Raw genomic sequence first — 18,464 nt, forward strand, 5'->3', positions numbered from 1 at the left:
GCATTCTGCGTAGGGCAGAAAGCAATAACGATGTCTACAGTTTATCATACTTTAAGGCTTTAATAGATGCTGTTTCATGTTATGTCAACCAAAAAACATTAATTTTGGGATGACTTAAGACGGTAAGTACAGAAAACGTGAATTTATTTTTAAGAGATCTACAAAAATGTGCGGAAGTAAAAATTCCATGGTCAAAACAGGCACCCACATATCTTTTTTTAAGGTATCATTAGACGACTTTTCCATCAGTAATTTAAATTGAAACAGCAGGGTGTTCAAGATAAAATTTTATTACCCCTGTATTACATAATATTACACAATTTGTATTGTACACTTCCTTTCAATAACTGCATGTATTGGTCAGGCGGCAAGTGTCAAACAGATTGGCACCCGAATGTTTGTTCATTGAACCGGGACGTTTAAATATCATGATATAGTTAATCAGTTACGCTTATTAAAATGGTAATTTACGTAACTTTTAAATATACCGATCAATGTTTATGGATTTTGAGAAGAGAAAAATTGTGTCACGTGCATAATTAAAAATAACATGTATTACGAAAAAAGCAAATAAAATGTGTGTGATATCTTTTCCAAACAACCCATCTTAACATCTCAAGATTTAAAAAAAAATCAATTATTTAAAATCTATTTATATGTGCCTTAAATTTTTCTGTTTGCATCACAGGCAAATCGGATAAAGGATAAATTCAGGTATATTGAACACTAAAAATGCATTTTCACCTGTTCTGAATGATAATTTATCTCCATTTCATGATATATAATTTCTTTTGTTTTTAAATGAACTATTTCAACAGCAAATAAGTTGACGTTTCATTTGCTAATAGATATATCTCCACATCATCTTTAAAATAATGATCTCAGTGTCAGTTCCGTGATCGTAAATTCTTAAACAAGTATCTTTTCATGCCTTTTTATGGCATTCTTCGCCACAAAGCTATAAAGTCATCTTTTCTATATTTGTTAAAAGCTATTTTATATAATTTTCTACCGTTTACCTTGAACTTACTCGGAATTGTCTATGAACTTTTACTATATTTCTATGTAGGGCGAAGGATTTCTTGCCCTACGCAGATTGCGCATGCACGAGAAAATTCTAATTCCGGTCGATTTTTCATAGCAACGGACCGCGTCGTAAAAAGGTCTATAGTCGATCATACTAAAACTCGGCCATAACACCGGCAATATATAAATTAATATTAGGGCTACCTGTCACCGTCTCTCAAGGCGTTGCTTCGTAAGAAATATATGGGCGTCTCGTTACTACAGTGAAAACCGACGTTGCAAACAAGTAGTATTAATGCAACAATTAGTTAAAAGCAATCAAAACAATGATTAATTGATATAATGATTAAATATATACTTAACATTTGCACACATTGGTACTAAGGCAAAGGTACATTCCTGCCAATAAAATCTTTTTGGGTTGACAGGATTCAAATCGAGACAGTTATGTTCCTCATATTGTGAATTGAATATTGCGCTAGCCGTGACTGAAATAAACAAATATTCCAACATAGATTTTTTATTGGTCTCATCGTATGATACTGTCTTTGTTTTGAGTCGTAGATTAGCAGTAATATAATCAAAAGAAGCTGGGTACGTGACATATATATCCAGCTAGCGTACGGAACGTCGGTTGTTCTATTCAGGTGTCCGTTCGTGCCGGAAGAGCACCTGAGATTTTCTTGTACCAGTAAAGCTAGAACGTCGCCATATTACCTATACTGTGTTGGTGTGCCGCATAACAAAATGAATCAAACAAAAAGAAATATGATAATAGAATATTAATATCCTGTCAATGGCATTCAACGAAAACGTATTTTTAATAAAGCCTTGTTCAATATTTACTTCATTTACTAGTTAAATGTTGGTATTCATAAGAAACAAGTATAAATGTAGAGGAATTTTTATACTGCGGCAAAATAGTCCTGTTAATAACTGAATATTGTAGAATGTATAGGTAGAGAGCCTTAAGAAAACTGTTATGATAGTTCAGCTTGACTAAACCATACTAATCTGTAAATTATATTTCTAAGATTACTATGATAGATCTCGGTGACAAGGAATAATATTTAGTAATGCCGTAGATATATCGAAGGAACTTACCACTTGGGTTCTTTTTGTAAATTGATAAGTAAGCATATTTCATAACCGTATGATCATAACCACACGAAACAATAGGATGATTACATTTGTGAGTACAGTTGGTCTGTGTAGGATCTGTTAACGTTATGTCTGAACTCAGATAACACTGAAATACAAAGCATGCATGGTAAGGATGTGACTGATAAAAGTCAGAATTTAAACATTTTTTGTCGTTAATTTTATTGTTGGTTTTACAGATAAAGATTATAAAAGTGAAACATTTTCATTAAGGTAAAATAAATACACATTTGTACCTTAGACATACATGAGAATAATGTTGCATGGATTTTTTCCCCCGAGCTTTTCTTATATAAAGCAATGTTGCACTGCACATTGATAACAGGTGGTCATAAAGTAGCCAAAGACTGACCATTTACTTCAGAACAGAATTTTCTTTTATATGATATTGTTTAATACAGTACAGCTGTGTTCAAATTAATCTTTAAAAAGGTAAAATGTGTCAAAAATTAAAATGTGTCAAGAGAGTTCTAATTTCTTTCACATCTGCATTATTATTGCATTCGATTAACAAAAGCACTAAAATATGAACAATACACATGTATATTTATTTATATATAATATACAACCTTTTCCATTCTTAAAAAAGCAATATACGTGAATGTATTTGATATTTAAACAATTACAATTCATTCAGTTCACGCAAATTATTTTCTCGTCAAGTTTTACTTTGTGACTATGCCTCGCTTTTCATAGAAAGGCACGCTTAAGTCGGTGCTAAGGGGCGTGAACGCTAGCTTGTATCTCCAGACACAATCAAACCGAGCCTGCAACATTTTCAATTTTGGCGTTTATGGCATTCTTTTAAGAATCATTTTCTTTCTATTTTAATGGTCGCTCGTACTTCGCCTTAGTAATTATATTTTTGATATATTGTAATTATATTTTCCTGTTAAATGAATAATAAATCATTATTCAAGCTCTTTTAGTTTTAAGGCTTGAATGCTTCTTTACCTATTGTCTGTCAATGGGCATGAGGGATGTTGAACTTTTCATTAACTGTCATGAACAGACTCGATCAAACTGAGTCTTCAATGCTTTACATGGTTACATTGTTGCTCAGTATTCACTCTTACAAACATAAGAAGAACCTATTTTACCATATGCTTCTACAACCATCCAAATAACTAAAGATACTAAAGTTATAAAAGATATATACATGTACAGACATATGAAATTGTTTGACAGTAACATTAATTATATCAAAGTATACCTTTGTTTTTGTAACGCCAACTATAGTGTGATTACCACATCCCGGAAAACAATGTCCAGGATCACCGTTTATTTTAACAAAGGGATGTTGCTCGTTGTTTACAATGCTTTCCATCGTAACACATCCTAAAATAGGTATAACATATCGCTAATATATGGAACATTTATTGTAAAGTGATGCGATAAAAATACATCTAAAGCCGCAACGTATCTTAATTGTTTGTTTAATCGGTATTTCCTGGAAAAAACAAAACATTTTATGTTCTTCTTGAACTCCCGTGTAATTAAAATCGCTTTACTTTAAGTTATTGTCATGGATTAACTTAAAGAATTAAATGTTACAAATAATGCATCTCTAAGCACAGAAATGCACATGTACCTTTGTAAGTAAGGTGACTAACAATAAAAACAGCAGATTGATTTACATAATTGATTGACCGGTGAAGGATATTAAATCTTCAATAAACAAGCCGATTGGCATACAAGTAACTGTGAAGTTTGAAAAGCAAATTAAAGTTCAATGTTTAAACTTCTGCTTGTAAACAAGTATTTTCTTTATATATATATATATATATATATATATATATATATATATATATATATATATATATATATATATATATATATATATATATATATATATATATATATATATATATATATATATATATGGATTTATATTCAATCAACACATTGAAAAACACATTTTCCTTTACTAATTAGTTTCATGCGCAAAACGCAATCTTCAGAAGTGTAAATGGTAGTTCTCAATAAAGGGACGTAACTATGAAGTGTAAATGGTGGTTTCTCAATAAAGGGGCGTAACTATATTAATGCTGTTCATTTTTTAAAATTGCTAAATAGATATTTCCTGGAATGTCTGCAGGTTGTTACAAGTTCGTTTCTTTTGTTAAGTTTAGCGTTTTCTTGTTTGCAGATAATGTAGAATTTCTCCCATAGGCACAAGTTGCATCGGTCGGAGGCTGGGTTGTAGGGTGAGGCTTGTTTTAAGATATTCCATGTTATGTTAAAGTCGATGTTTTCTTCTTTGAGTTCCCAGATATATTTACTTAATTCAGTGCTGTTTTTAAGCTTAGGATTTCTAAATGATGCTTTGTGGTTTGTAAATCGGGTTTTAAAGGTATTTTCTGTTAATCCTACATAAGTTTGTTTAGGCTTGTCGTCGTTTGTTTCCACTGTAGCTCTATATACAAACCGATTTCACCAAGCATCGTCCTGACATGGGGCAATCTATTATTTTCCTACAATTGCATGTTTTAGGCTGATTTTTTACTATTTCTTTGGAAAGAATAGCTTTGTTATGTCCGTCGATTATGTTTTTTATATTGTTCATGCAACTATAACTTAATTTGACTGTGTTTCTATTGAATATTTTGTGTAGCAAGTGTTCCTTGGGAAATTCTTCGTCTAGTATTTTCAGAAACGTTTTTCCAATGTTGGTTTCTACATTTTTACTATATGGTGGGTTATACCAGATTATATTTCTGCTTCTGTTTTTGCGATTCTTGGTACCGTTGTCAGTCTTTTCTTCATTTGAGTATTTAAGTTGGTGTTTATATCCACTATTTGTAATAGACCTTTGGTAGATTGGTGTTGCTATGTCAAAAGATTCTTGGTCATATGATATTTCGCATAGACGTTTTGTTAATGCCTATGGGTATGTTCTTGATGATATTCGGTGGGTGGTTCGATTCGGTATGCACATATAACGGTGTGTTGTTCGGTTTGTTGTATGGAACATGTTTGCCATTCTTCAGGTTGAGTGTTACGTCCAAAAAGTTCACGAATTTTTTTGTTGGATTCAATTGTAATCTTCAGGCCGTGTTTAGAAAAGATAGAGCACAGGTCTTTTTTAATGTTTTCAATTTCACGTGGTTTCGCATCAGATACACCTAGACCATCATCTCGATATAGCCCAAAGTTTTTTCCATGTTTCTGTGTTATTTCGTTAAGTAAATATAATCCAACTAACTCACAAGTTTCTGCTCCATCGAAGCTTCCCATAGTTACGTCAAATAGATTGGATGTCGCTTTCTTGCCCCATGGTTCACCTGACTTGTAAAGGCATGATTGTTTTGCATGTATAATGATTTGTCTTTCCTCAGAACTGATGTCGTGGTATATTGACGCGAAATCGAGTGCATTATTTAGCAGTTCGGCTGAAATTGAAGGGTAGAAATCCACTACGTCGAATGCTATGAAATAGTATTTTTCTTTCTGTTCGATGTTGTTAAACCATTTTAGTGTGGCTGCTGTGCTTTCCATTGGTTTAATCCTGTTTTATCTTCTATTTTTTTTTTTTTTATTTTTTTTTTTTTTTTTTTTTTTTTTTATTTTATTTTTTGCTATGTTAGCCACCTTACTTACAAAGGTACATATGCATTTCTGTGCTTAGAGATGCATTATTTGTAACATTTCATAAGTTAATCCATAACAATAGCTTAAAGTTAAGCAATTTTTATTACACGGGAGTTCAAAAAGGACATAAAATGTTTTGTTTTTTTTCCAGGAAATACGGATTAAACAAAAAATTAAGATACGTTGTGATTTTGGATGTATTCTTATCGCATCACTTTACAATAAATGTTCTTTATTTTAGCGGTATGTTATATATTTTAGGATGTGTTACGATGGAAAGTATTGTAAACAACGAACAACATCCCTTTGTTAAAATAAACGGAGATCCTGGACATTGCTTTCCGGGGTGTGGTAATCACACTATAGTTGGCGTTACAAAAACAAAGGTATCCTTTGATATAATTAATGTTACTGTCAAACAATTTCATATGTCTGTACATGTATATATCTTTTATAACTTTAGTATCTTTAGTTATTTGGATGGTTGTAGAAGCATATGGTAAAATAGGTTCTTCTTATGTTTGTAAGAGTGAATACTGAGGCAACAATGTAACCATGTAAAGCATTGAAGACTCAGTTTGATCGAGTCTGTTCATGACAGTTAATGAAAAGTTCAACATCCCTCATGCCATTGACAGACAATAGGTAAAGAAGCATTCAAGCCTTAAAACTAAAAGAGCTTGAATAATGATTTATTATTCATTTAACAGGAAAATATAATTACAATATATCAAAAATATAATTACTAAGGCGAAGTACGAGCGACCCATTAAAATAGAAAGAAAATGATTCTTAAAAAGAATGCCATAAACGCCAAAATTGAAAATGTTGCAGGCTCGGTTTGATTGTGTCTGGAGATACAAGCTAGCGTTCACGCCCCTTAGCACCGACTTAAGCGTGCCTTTCTATGAAAAGCGAGGCATGGTCACAAAGTAAAACTTAACGAGAAAATAATTTGCGTGAACTGAATGCATTGTAATTGTTTAAATCTCAAATACATTCACGTATATTGCTTTTTTAAGAATCGAAATGGTTGTACATTATATATAAATAAATATACATGTGTAATGTTCATATTTTTGTGTTATGTTAATCGAATGCAATAATAATGCAGATGTGATATAGAACTCTCTTGACACATTTTAATTTTTGCCAATTTCACCTTTTTAAAAATTAATTTGAACACAGCTGTACTGTATACAGGATACAACAATATCATATAAAAGAAAACTATGTTCTGAAGTAAATGGTCAATCTTTGGCTACTTTATGACCACCTGTTATAAAATTGCTTTACAAAAGAAAAGCTCAGGGAAAAATTCCTTGCAACATTAGTACCATATATGTCTAAGGTAATAATGTGTATTTATTTTACCTTAATGAAACTGTTTCACTTTTATAATCTTTATCTGTAAAACCAACAATAAAATTAACGACAAAAAATGTTTAAATTCTGACTTTTATCAGTCACATCCTTACCATGCATGCTTTGTATTTCAGTGTTATCTGAGTTCAGACATAACGTTAACAGATCCTACACAGACCAACTGTACTCACAAATGTAATCATCCTATTGTTTCGTGTGGTTATGATCATACGGTTTTATGAAAATATGCTTACTTATCAATTTACAAAAAGAACCCAAGTGGTAAGTTCCTTCGATATATCTACGGCATTACTAAATATTATTCCTTGTCACCGAGATCTATCATAGTAATCTTAGAATATAATTTACAGATTAGTATGGTTTTAGTCAAGCTGAACTATCATAACAGTTTTCTTTAAGGCTCTCTACTATACATTCTACAATATTCAGTTATTAACAGGACTATTTTGCCGCAGTAATAAAAATTCCTCTACATTTATACTTGTTTCTTATGAATACCAACATTTAACTAGTAAATGAAGTAAATATTGAACAAGGCTTTATTAAAAATACGTTTTTCGTTGAATGCCATTGACAGGATATTAATATTCTATTATCATATTTCTTTTTGTTTGATTCATTTTGTTATGCGGCACACCAACACAGTATAGGTAATATGGCGACGTTCTAGCTTTACTGGTACAAGAAAATCTCAGGTGCTCTTCCGGCACGAACGGACACCTGAATAGAACAACCGACGTTCCGTACGCTAGCTGGATATATATGTCACGTACCAGCTTCTTTTGATTATATTACTGCTAATCTACGACTCAAAACAAAGACAGTATCATACGATGAGACCAATAAAAATCTATGTTGGAATAGTTGTTTATTTCAGTCACGGCTAGCCGCAATATTCAATTCACAATATGAGGAACATAACTGTCTCGATTTGAATCCTGTCAACCCAAAAAGATTTTATTGGCAGAATGTACCTTTGCCTTAGTACCAATGTGTGCAAATGTTAAGTATATATTTAATCATTATATCAATTAATCATTGTTTTGATTGCTTTTAACTAATTGTTGCATTAATACTACTTGTTTGCAACGTCGGTTTTCACTGTAGTAACGAGACGCCCATATATTTCTTACGAAGCAACGCCTTGAGAGACGGTGACAGGTAGCCCTAATATTAATTTATATATTGCCGGTGTTATGGCCGAGCAGCTTGGAATATATGCCTAAGAATTTTCGGTGGTGTCTTGAAAACACTTTTAATGTTTCAAATGCCTGGTGTTTTGAAATTACCGGTATATACACGTATTTTGTTACGTACAGCAGGGATAGACATAGAGTTGGTATTGACCAAGCGGCGGACTTTGCTATTTCAACAAAGCATCACTATGCTTTGAATAATTTGCTTACAATTATAGGCGATTTTTAACAAACTGTCGATGTTGTAAACGCATTTGACAATATTTTGCAAAAGTATACACATATATAAACATACTCAATATTAATGATGACATGATTGGATAAAACTTAGAGATGTATTAAGTCAGCTTTATGTTCCTGTTTAAAAGACTGTCAGAATGCCTGTATTTATCCTGAGAGGTACAGATAACATTTCTCAGTCTTTCTCTTGATAATATTGCTAAATATTCATCCAAAAACAAATGATATATATTAAAAAAGCATTAAATGTTCTTTCTCTATTTGAGACTATCTTTTTCGAAATGAAGGTTTACGAGAGACCTCAACTGGATATACATTTTCTATTAAAGTTCTTTGCAAATTATAAAGCATGAGTAAATTGATATTTTCGTATTTTATAATTTGTATAGTTAAATGTTTTAAGTGTACACTACTTGCTGCAAAATTATGATGCACTTTTAATTGGCAAAAGAAAGCAATTAAATTGACTAAAAATTTGTTACAAATGAATTTTGAAAAGCTAAGGTGCCGTATTTGATATCTTTGTGTAAGCAAGTTAAATTAATGTTTATGATTTTAATGATATTTAAAATATTGTATTCACATTGCATTAAATTTTAATCGTTTTTTATTATTATTTTCATATATATATTATATATATATATATATATATATATATATATATATATATATATATATATATATATATATATATATATATATATATATATATATATATATATATATATATTTTAGAAATTGATTTGAATATTTATTCGCTAAATGTCTTTACAAATATTTTTTCGCTTAATTTTCTTTGTCATTTCTTAAATAGGAGCTCGTGTCCAAACTTTATACCGTCAACAATACTCAACATGGATTGATGCAGCAAATGCTTGTTTTACAAATAAAATGTTTCCAACTGAGTATTCAAATGCAAAGACTGTAAATCGACGCAATGGATCTCAACTGTGGACTCGAATGTTTAAAACAAACATAGTTTACAAATATGACTCATACATTCCAGGTAATAAAACAAAACTAAGCTATTTCAACTTTGATAAATAAAAACCTTTTTTCCAAAATATTACTCATGGAACTTAAAAACTAATCAATTAACGTACTGTAAACGGTTATTGTAATAAATATTTTTTTAATGTCATTTTTATGAAATTATATATGAGGGATACAAACGCACAACTTAATATAATGCATGTTATTAAAGTTTATAATTTATATAATCACCAGTGCTATGCTCAGTTTGCAGTTGTTAAGAACAATTATGGTGAAATAAACAACAATATATTTGTTCGCATATATGAACTAACTACTTTATTCGTGTTATTTTTTCAATAAATATAATTTAATAGAATTACTGCGCTATCTATTCATATTTCAGGTGAACGATCTCGCGATCAAAAATTTTATGGTTACTTAACTAAAAATGTTGGAGACGGAGTGACATTGCAATTTACAAAAAAGATCTCAACCATAGAATACTCTGCGATGACGGTACAATTTAGATTAACGTATTTTATTCAAGTGTAAATAATCATGTTAAGTTATACAAATTACGTCACTTATTGTTTTTCTTTAGCTGTTTTGAGAACACAGTGCTCATAGTAGACTTGTGATTGCCATTTACACGTCGCAAGTGTTCGCGTCCGTCGTCAATTGTGATTTCCATTTGTCTGTCGCAAGTGCGGACGGCGTCCGTCGTCAATTGTGATTTCTATTTGTTCGTCGCAAGTGTGGACGGCATCCGTCGTCAATTGTGATTGCCATTGTTAGTTACACTGTGGCTCCGCCCCCCCCCCATCGTCAATTGTGATTCCATTTGCTTCTTGCAAGGTGGTTCGGCTTCCGTCGTCAATTGTGATTCATATTTGTACGTTGCAAGTGTTCGCGTCCGCCGTCAATTGTGATTTCCATTTGTTTGTCGCAAGTGCCGACGGCGTCCGTCGTCAATTGTGATTTCTATTTGTTCGTCGCAAGTGTGGGCGGCATCCTTTGTCAATTGTGATTGCCATTTGTACGTTACACGTGTGCGCGTCCGTCGTCAATTGTGATTTCCATTTGTTCTTTGCAAGTGTTGGCGGCTTCCGTCGTCAATGTGATTTCCATTTGTTCGTCGCAAATGTGGGCGGAGTCCGTCGTCAATTGTGATTTCCATTTGTACGTTACACGTGTGAGCGTCAATTGACAATTGTGATTGCCATTTGTTAGTCGCACGTGTGAGCGTCCGTCGACAATTGTGGTTTCCATTTGTTAGTCGCACGTGTAGGCCTCCGTCGACAATTGTGATTTCCATTTGTACGTCGCACGTGTGGGCGTCCGTCTTCAATTATGATTTCCATTTGGTCATCGCACGTGTTGGCGTCCATCGTCATTTTATTTGTTATACGACTTCTTATTTAAAACTGCTGGGCCAAAATCAAAGCTTTATAGAGGAGATTCTCTTCGAATCCTGTAGAAAAAGGAATTCTAATCATACATCTGGTTATAAATATAAGACAGTTCCATGTCAAAAACTGTGGGTCAGATTAGATAATATTTCACAGACTAATTTGTTTTCTTATACAAAACGCTGCCACTTGGGGCCTATTTGGGGGGGGGGGGATAGGGAGGTGTCGGCAAACTACGACATTTCACGACTTCCAGAAAAAAATTGAACATTTGAACATGTCACATCACAGATAGTGTTTTTTTTTATAGATTGAATCAGACATATTGAAATACTTTTTCCAGATATGCACCTTTAAAATGTGCTCTTGGTATAACTGGTGACTCCTTTGTTCTCAGTTTATTTAAATATTGAATATTTTACGGCATCAAATATATAGTTAACTTATCAAGGACTTTTAAATGGCTTACATTTATCTCGTTACTGACTATATAAAGACAGTGTGAAATTGAAATTTTCGACATTTTCATTTATAAAGATAAAGAGCTTCCGTCTACGGTAAGTATCTTCCCCATTGCCTCTAGATTTTATTTCTTTTATTAACAACCCCCTTCCCCCGGTCTCCTTCCCCTTTGTGGGCCTCTTATTATTTTCTTTGAATTCCTAGTCAGTTATAAATTATTTATCATTTAATGTTTAACCTGTCCGTGCTCAGTCTTTGCCCTGCCTGTTTTTGTTTGGGGTCCGCCTGGGCTCCTTGCCATTGGTTCTTGTTGCTGGGTCATATGGGGGTTGCGTTCATTGAACGCCGCCTTTCCTTGTTGATCTTGTTTATCATATTTTACTGTTCTTATTTATTCGTAAGAGTAGATATTCTTATAACAAGATAAACCAATAGTAACAAGTTTTGAACATTGAACTTAAAACTCTGAAATCGATTTTATCAGCGTACATTATGCTGCAAAATTTTATCAAAAGTGCTAGATATGCTTACAATGTTTGTTATCACTAGATACAATGGCAATGATTAAATAAGTAATTCTTTTACCGAAGTGGAATTATATCTTTTTTGGCGACCGCGCCGAAGCGCGGCGCCCCTTTATGGAATGAAATCAGATTTTGTGAAAGGGCGACAGCAGCTTCTCGAGCCTTTTAGTCGGTCATAATAAAAGCCGATCATTCCGATCGGTATAAGGGTGCTTGATTATTATTAATTAAAAATGAAATGTCACGATATGTACAATGAAAAAGCGAACTGGAGGATTTCGCAATGCAAACATTTTTAAATGCGTCTCTTCGGTTTTTTTATTTATCATTTTGTAGTACACAGTGGGTTATTATGGTATGTTAAAATAGAATGATGAGTTGATGACCTAAATATTCCGAAAATCTATTTATAGAGGGATCTATTTATAGATGGATGTACTCCTATCGGTAATTCCGGTCTCTCCCCGGTCTTATTTTGACCGGGATACTAGTGACCGGCGAATAGTATCACACGTTTATTGTCCGGTCTCCCGGTTTTGGAGAAGATGTTTTGATATCGTTACAGAACAGAACAAATATTTTACAGATAAATAAGCTTTTTTCCAAAATGAATGTTTGTCACTTAGTTTGGTTACAATAATTAATAAACATAGATCAACTCTCAAATTTATTGATTATTATTATACATAAACATACAATTCGAAAAAAACAAACAAAAAACAACAACAACAACAATAGCATGTTTCATTTTATCTATATGAGATAAAAAACAATAAATATGTACAATAATTGTGAAAAAGGTACATTTGTATGGTTTTAATATGACACTATCAACTTTAAAACATTTTATTTAATTTGTCATTCGTGTTTAGTAAAGATGCCGAGGAGTTATTCAATTAGATTTTATTAATTATTTAATTGATTGATAATTCAAAAACTGATAAAGAAAAATACAAATGTACATGTACATGGTTTAAGAATAAACAATATTATAATTATATTGAAAGATTAACCATAATTTACTGACTTTTTCCAGTTAAGTTTTGACTTATAATCGTCGGTCAATATGACAATTGAATTCTTAAAATTTATTTTACAATTTTAATAAAAAAAGAGTAGTAAAAGTAAAAAACTCAGTATTAAAATAGCACATAAAAACACAAAAAAGAGAGGAAAAGAATATTCATAAAATCTGTATTTTTTTTATTAAGATAGATATTACAATTATTGTATAATTAACAAAAATGCTCAACATGACATGGTAATATAACCAGTGTCATATTTTTACTAAGTGTGAACAGATACCTTAAGAGGGGGTCTTCGCTAATAGCGATTACATAATAAGGGACAATTCCACAAGTGTGGTGTTGATCATGCGTTAAACATATGGATTATAAATGATTGTATACATGTATATCCGTTGCTGTTAATAATCACGATCATAAAGAAATAACAAGTAATATTCTAATCTCTAGCATGCCAATCAAAGTTCATAATGAACAATGTCTTCCGTCCGTTCATTTTGGTAAAAACCAATTAACCATTGAAAAGTTTATAAGAATATCTTGACATCATATGTCTACTAGTTCATCTTCACTTTCTGCATTCTTGCTTGAACGCCCTTTGATGCTTTGCATCAATGCTTTTCTTGTTAAAATATTTGATTATTTTAAGTTTATAACCTTGCTTATATGATATCAGTGAAAATGTTAAGGACAAGTGAAAATGATTAGATGTTATTGAAGTCCTAAAATTAAATGTTTCAGTACATTTTCTTCAACAACCAAGAACACAAATCACCATGGTCATTGAATGTTAAATCACAATGATACATTATGCCCCTCTATGTATTTATGTTGTTGTTTCTTTTCCCACTATTTCACTGTTCAAGAGCACAATAAAGGTTAATCTTTAATTACAGTTTACTGCATTGTACTTCATTGATTTCAGGAAAAAATGAAAAATCAACTCGTTCAACAAAGTCATTGTCTTCTACAGAAACCGTCACGACCATACCCTTGAATGTCTCTTCCACTACCATAAATATAAACGGTAAAGTTTTAAGCACCAGTTTAACACTTTTCTTTAAAAAAAATCTTCTTTTTTGGCACTATAACGATTGTAGAAAAACAAGTTTCTTGAAAAATATGGTTCAGACGAGAAGAACACCGTTTTCATATTCAGTAAAAATGTTTATTTAACTATAACTTATGTAAATATATAAAGAGTTGCCTATGATCGAGCTTAAATACAAATATTCTTTATATATTTTGAAATGAACGTCTCCTGAATTTTGTTACTAATTTCTGTAATTTTTCAAATTTCAAGATCAAAAACACGTAATCACTTTGTATGAGAATCTGGTCAGACTGCAAGTTAGAGTGAAGCTGGCGTCCGTTATCGAGTAAATTTATTGACTTGAAACCTCTTGCCCTTCACAGCCGTAATTTCGAATCAAGCAAAGAACTTTGGATTCTTTCATGTGAAGAAGCTATCCAGCTATCTTACGTAACGTCGATGATTCTACTTAGGTAATGACCGCTCGTTCCTGAAGTAATGTACGAAAGGGCACCTGAAGTCAACCTCTACCAGTGAAGCTAAAAGGTCGCCATATACCTCTATTTTGTTTATGCGACGTAAAAACCCAATCAAAATGAAAATAACACTGGAATAGCTGATTATTGATCTAGTAGGTTTAACAACAAAGCCGTTAGTCTCGATATGACTATAAATTTAGTTTTGTATTTCATTGTAGGACAGAGTCCGTTTAGTGAATACATTATTATTGGAGTATGTGTTTCTTTGGTTCTGCTGTCTTTGATCATTGTGTCCTTGGCATGTTTCTGCTGGCAAAGGTAAACCATTTATTAAAATGTAATAAGAATACTTTAATAATGAACTGAAATTATAGGAATTTGCGAGAAAAAAATCTTTGCTTACTATTATCAGAAATTCGAGATTTCATTTTCTATGATTTTGACTTCTAAACACTTCTTACCATGCCTTTTTCATAATTGTGACTTCTAAACACTTCTTACCATGCCTTTTTCATGATTGTGACTTCTAGACACTTCTTACGGTGTCAATTTGAATGTTTATGACTTTGTAACTTACTTATTGTCCTTTATTTTCATGCTTATTTCATGTTTGTGACTTCTTGAAATTTCTTATGATGATGTTTATGTTACTTGTTGCGATGCCTCTTTTCATGTTTGTGACTTTTTGATTGCTCTTTCGATGCGTTTTTTTTAAATGTTTCTGACTAATTGATTGTTCTTTTGATACCTTTTTTGTTTGTGACTTCTTGACATCTTTTACGATGACGTTTTTCATGTTTTTTTTTGTATATAGAAATAGCTTTGGTAATGAAAACGTAGGAGAAATGTAAAAATATTATCTGACCGAATGTTAAATAAATTTTGTAGGGGAAACGTCTGTGTTATTAACAGAGGATATTAGAGGATTATCAACTAAATGACTTTTACGCTCTAAATAATTGTGCATTTATCAGACATCTTATAACTTATTATACTTATAGAGGTACAAATGTATTTGTAATATGCACTTTTAGACATATCAGATGATAAAATTTAACATCGGGCGTGCTAAAACAACATTATCTTGCTTTTAAAAAAAATAAAAACATGTTAATAACTTATGAACAAAATATGCTTTTTATGAACCTGTAAATGTATTTTTGTTGTGACAGAATCGTTCCAAATGTATCGAGTCAAGCGTATTACATATCACCCACATATTCCACAAGAATTAATGAGAATAATGTAACAGTTACGGACAATGATCATAGAGACGTACAAGATGAAAACAGTGATTTAACAAGTCAACATTATTACGCCACTCCAACAGAAATTCATTATGAACAGAATCAGGAATTGCAAAGCTTCAGGAATGCAACAAGAGAAGTTAACCAGAAGGAGGATCATGACACTGAAGAACTAACAAATACAGGGGCATACGAGTCGTTGCAAGAACACAATAAAGAGATGCACAACTATGAAATGCCTACTAATGTAGCGTACCAGACAGGGGCATACGAGTCGTTGCAAGAAGACAATACAGAGATGCACAACTATGAAACGCCTACTAATGCTGCGTACCAGACTGTCGATGAGAGCATGATAGATGATCATGAGTATAGCATGCTTCAAAATTAGATTTATGATAATTTTGTGTTGATCATGATGATGTGGTAATGATGATGATATTATAATTATGATTATGATGTGGTGATGATGATATAATTATGATACTATTGTGTTGATGATGATGATGATGACAATGATGATGTTGATGATAATATTATCTTGGCGATAATAATGCGATATTGATAATTGATATTGGTAATTTGATGATAGTTATGATGACAAAGATGTATAGAATGTCATTTGGATGCATGTATGTTATGTATGTTATGGCCGTTAAAAGGTATAAAGCTAAAAAAATCATAGAAAATATTTTTATAAAAAATTATTATCATTATAATTATATTGTAAACATACTCTCGATTCTCGAAAGAGTTGTAGAATGTTACTGTTATTTATAACTCGTGAACATGGTACGTAAACAGAATGACATTTTCTCGAACAAAATATTACGATGCTAATTGTAAACAGGATTTAAACCATTTTAAGCAATGAGTGTGTGCATGTGCTATTCGCACTTAAGGTTAAATACTTTTATACATGTATTTCTTTCCTATAGGCAGTTAGGTGGAATTTATTCTTAAAATTCAAGAAATATTTTTGCAGCATATATATAGCTTTATATACATTAATAACAGACACATTTTGCTTATTATTTTCATCACCATGTAAACCATGTGCATGTATATACATTACTGTTTAAATGTAGATATTGTAATTCCAATCATTAGATTAGGAATCCTTAATTGATTATTTTTCTACGTTGTTTAAAAGTCAATGTATACATGCGCCATACTTAATTTTTCATTTCACTGTCTTTCTATTGTAACTTCTTTGTTAATTTATAGAAAAAGAGGCACAGATAAAAAGTTTGAAGGGCATTTTTCAATAGCCGTTGCTTTTTTTGTTGTTGTAATTCTACATGCATTTTTCTGATGTAAGAACATATTTATTTTTCCTTTAATGGTTCAACATGTTTGTAATTAATTTTTAATGCTATTTTTGATACTCTGTGAAAATTTACACCACTCTTTTTTTAACGTAACATGTGTGTCATCATAATCATGTGTATGTGTTGAAATTGTATATACAAAAACAATATTAATGGATTCCACTGGAGACTGGAAATATTTTACTGATTTTTTTTTACCAAATGATGTAAGTCTGGCCGTTAAAAGGTATAAAGTTAAAGACATCTTAGTAAATATTTTATTATCCGGTTTAGAATTGCACATAAATATATTTTCTTTTTAATATTGAGTATACTTCATTATTATCCTTTATAGATTTTTCCATTTTATGTGATTCATTTGATATACATGTATTTGTGATTTTCTTCAAATTTCATGTTTTTAGGCCTATAGGCTCATTAGGTTATATTTTTTCTGATCCTTCGGGATCATTGGTGCCAGCATTATTAAGTGTTTGAGAATTGAGTACTGCTTAAGCCGGTGTTAGGGGGCGTGAGGGATGTTGCAGTATTCATTATCCCTCATGAACAGACTAAATCAAAGCGAGTCTGCAATTCTCTTGTAATTTTGTTTTGTTCCATATTGTTTTTTTCCTTTAAGCTTAATGATTTGTTGTGAAGGATAAATTGTTAATCACTTGAATGACATAATTACCTTTATCATAGTTAACAAACACAAAAATAACAAAAACAAGGATATGTTTTCTTAATGTTGTTTTTACTACTGAAATTAAAATTACATTTACAGGTTGATAAAATAATATTTTGTCCTGGCAAAATTTTCATTCATCGTCGATGTTTCATATATAGAGGATATTGAATGAATGTAAGTTCAATACTTACTTTACTTGCGAGCATTATATCATTTTTTTCAACGAGTTCAATAAGTTCAGGAATGAACATATACAAATATAATATTATATTTATCGTATACTCAAAATAAAGACTATTTAAAGTGAAAAAGAATCATTTTTCATTTACGCTCCTATAGTGTAACGCTAACATTTATTGAGTCTTAATACAAGACACTAGGTTTGTATAACGCAAATAACATCACGAGAAAATACATACACGGACATGGAATACCATTTTTACAGAGTCGCAAAAGCGGCATGGGTAGGATATCGATACATAAATATACATAAATGACCAATGTTTGTCAAAAAATAGTTCTTTAAATAGCGTTGTTTTTTTTACCTGGCAAATAGTATTTATAAGACAGTATAAATAGGAACATTTTCCATTTTAACTGCAAAAATGAATTGAAATTAAGACACATAGTTATTTTTAAACATTACTTGTGAATTAGGAGACTCTTTAGTGATAGTCGACGGATTTTGTATCAGCCATATAGTTACAAA

General features: G+C 31.5%; 2 protein-coding genes across 4 annotated transcripts in view; one reads left to right on the plus strand and one right to left on the minus strand.

Annotated features, from left to right (window-relative positions):
• LOC132717426 (uncharacterized) overlaps positions 1–18,464 on the minus strand; it is a 54,964-nt gene that overhangs the window by 20,076 nt on the left and 16,424 nt on the right. The gene's annotated exons all lie outside the window — the stretch shown is intronic.
• On the plus strand, positions 9,492–16,561 carry LOC132717419 (uncharacterized). The gene is made up of 5 exons (XM_060700884.1): positions 9,492–9,606; positions 10,062–10,091; positions 13,921–14,022; positions 14,726–14,825; positions 15,680–16,561. Exons 1-5 carry the CDS (start codon positions 9,492–9,494, stop codon positions 16,143–16,145), a joined length of 813 nt encoding a protein of 270 aa, XP_060556867.1. The 3' UTR covers positions 16,146–16,561.

This window comes from Ruditapes philippinarum, unplaced genomic scaffold, assembly GCF_026571515.1.
Source record: "Ruditapes philippinarum isolate M1 unplaced genomic scaffold, ASM2657151v2 ctg875_1_1_1_1, whole genome shotgun sequence".
Lineage (NCBI taxonomy): Eukaryota > Metazoa > Mollusca > Bivalvia > Venerida > Veneridae > Ruditapes > Ruditapes philippinarum.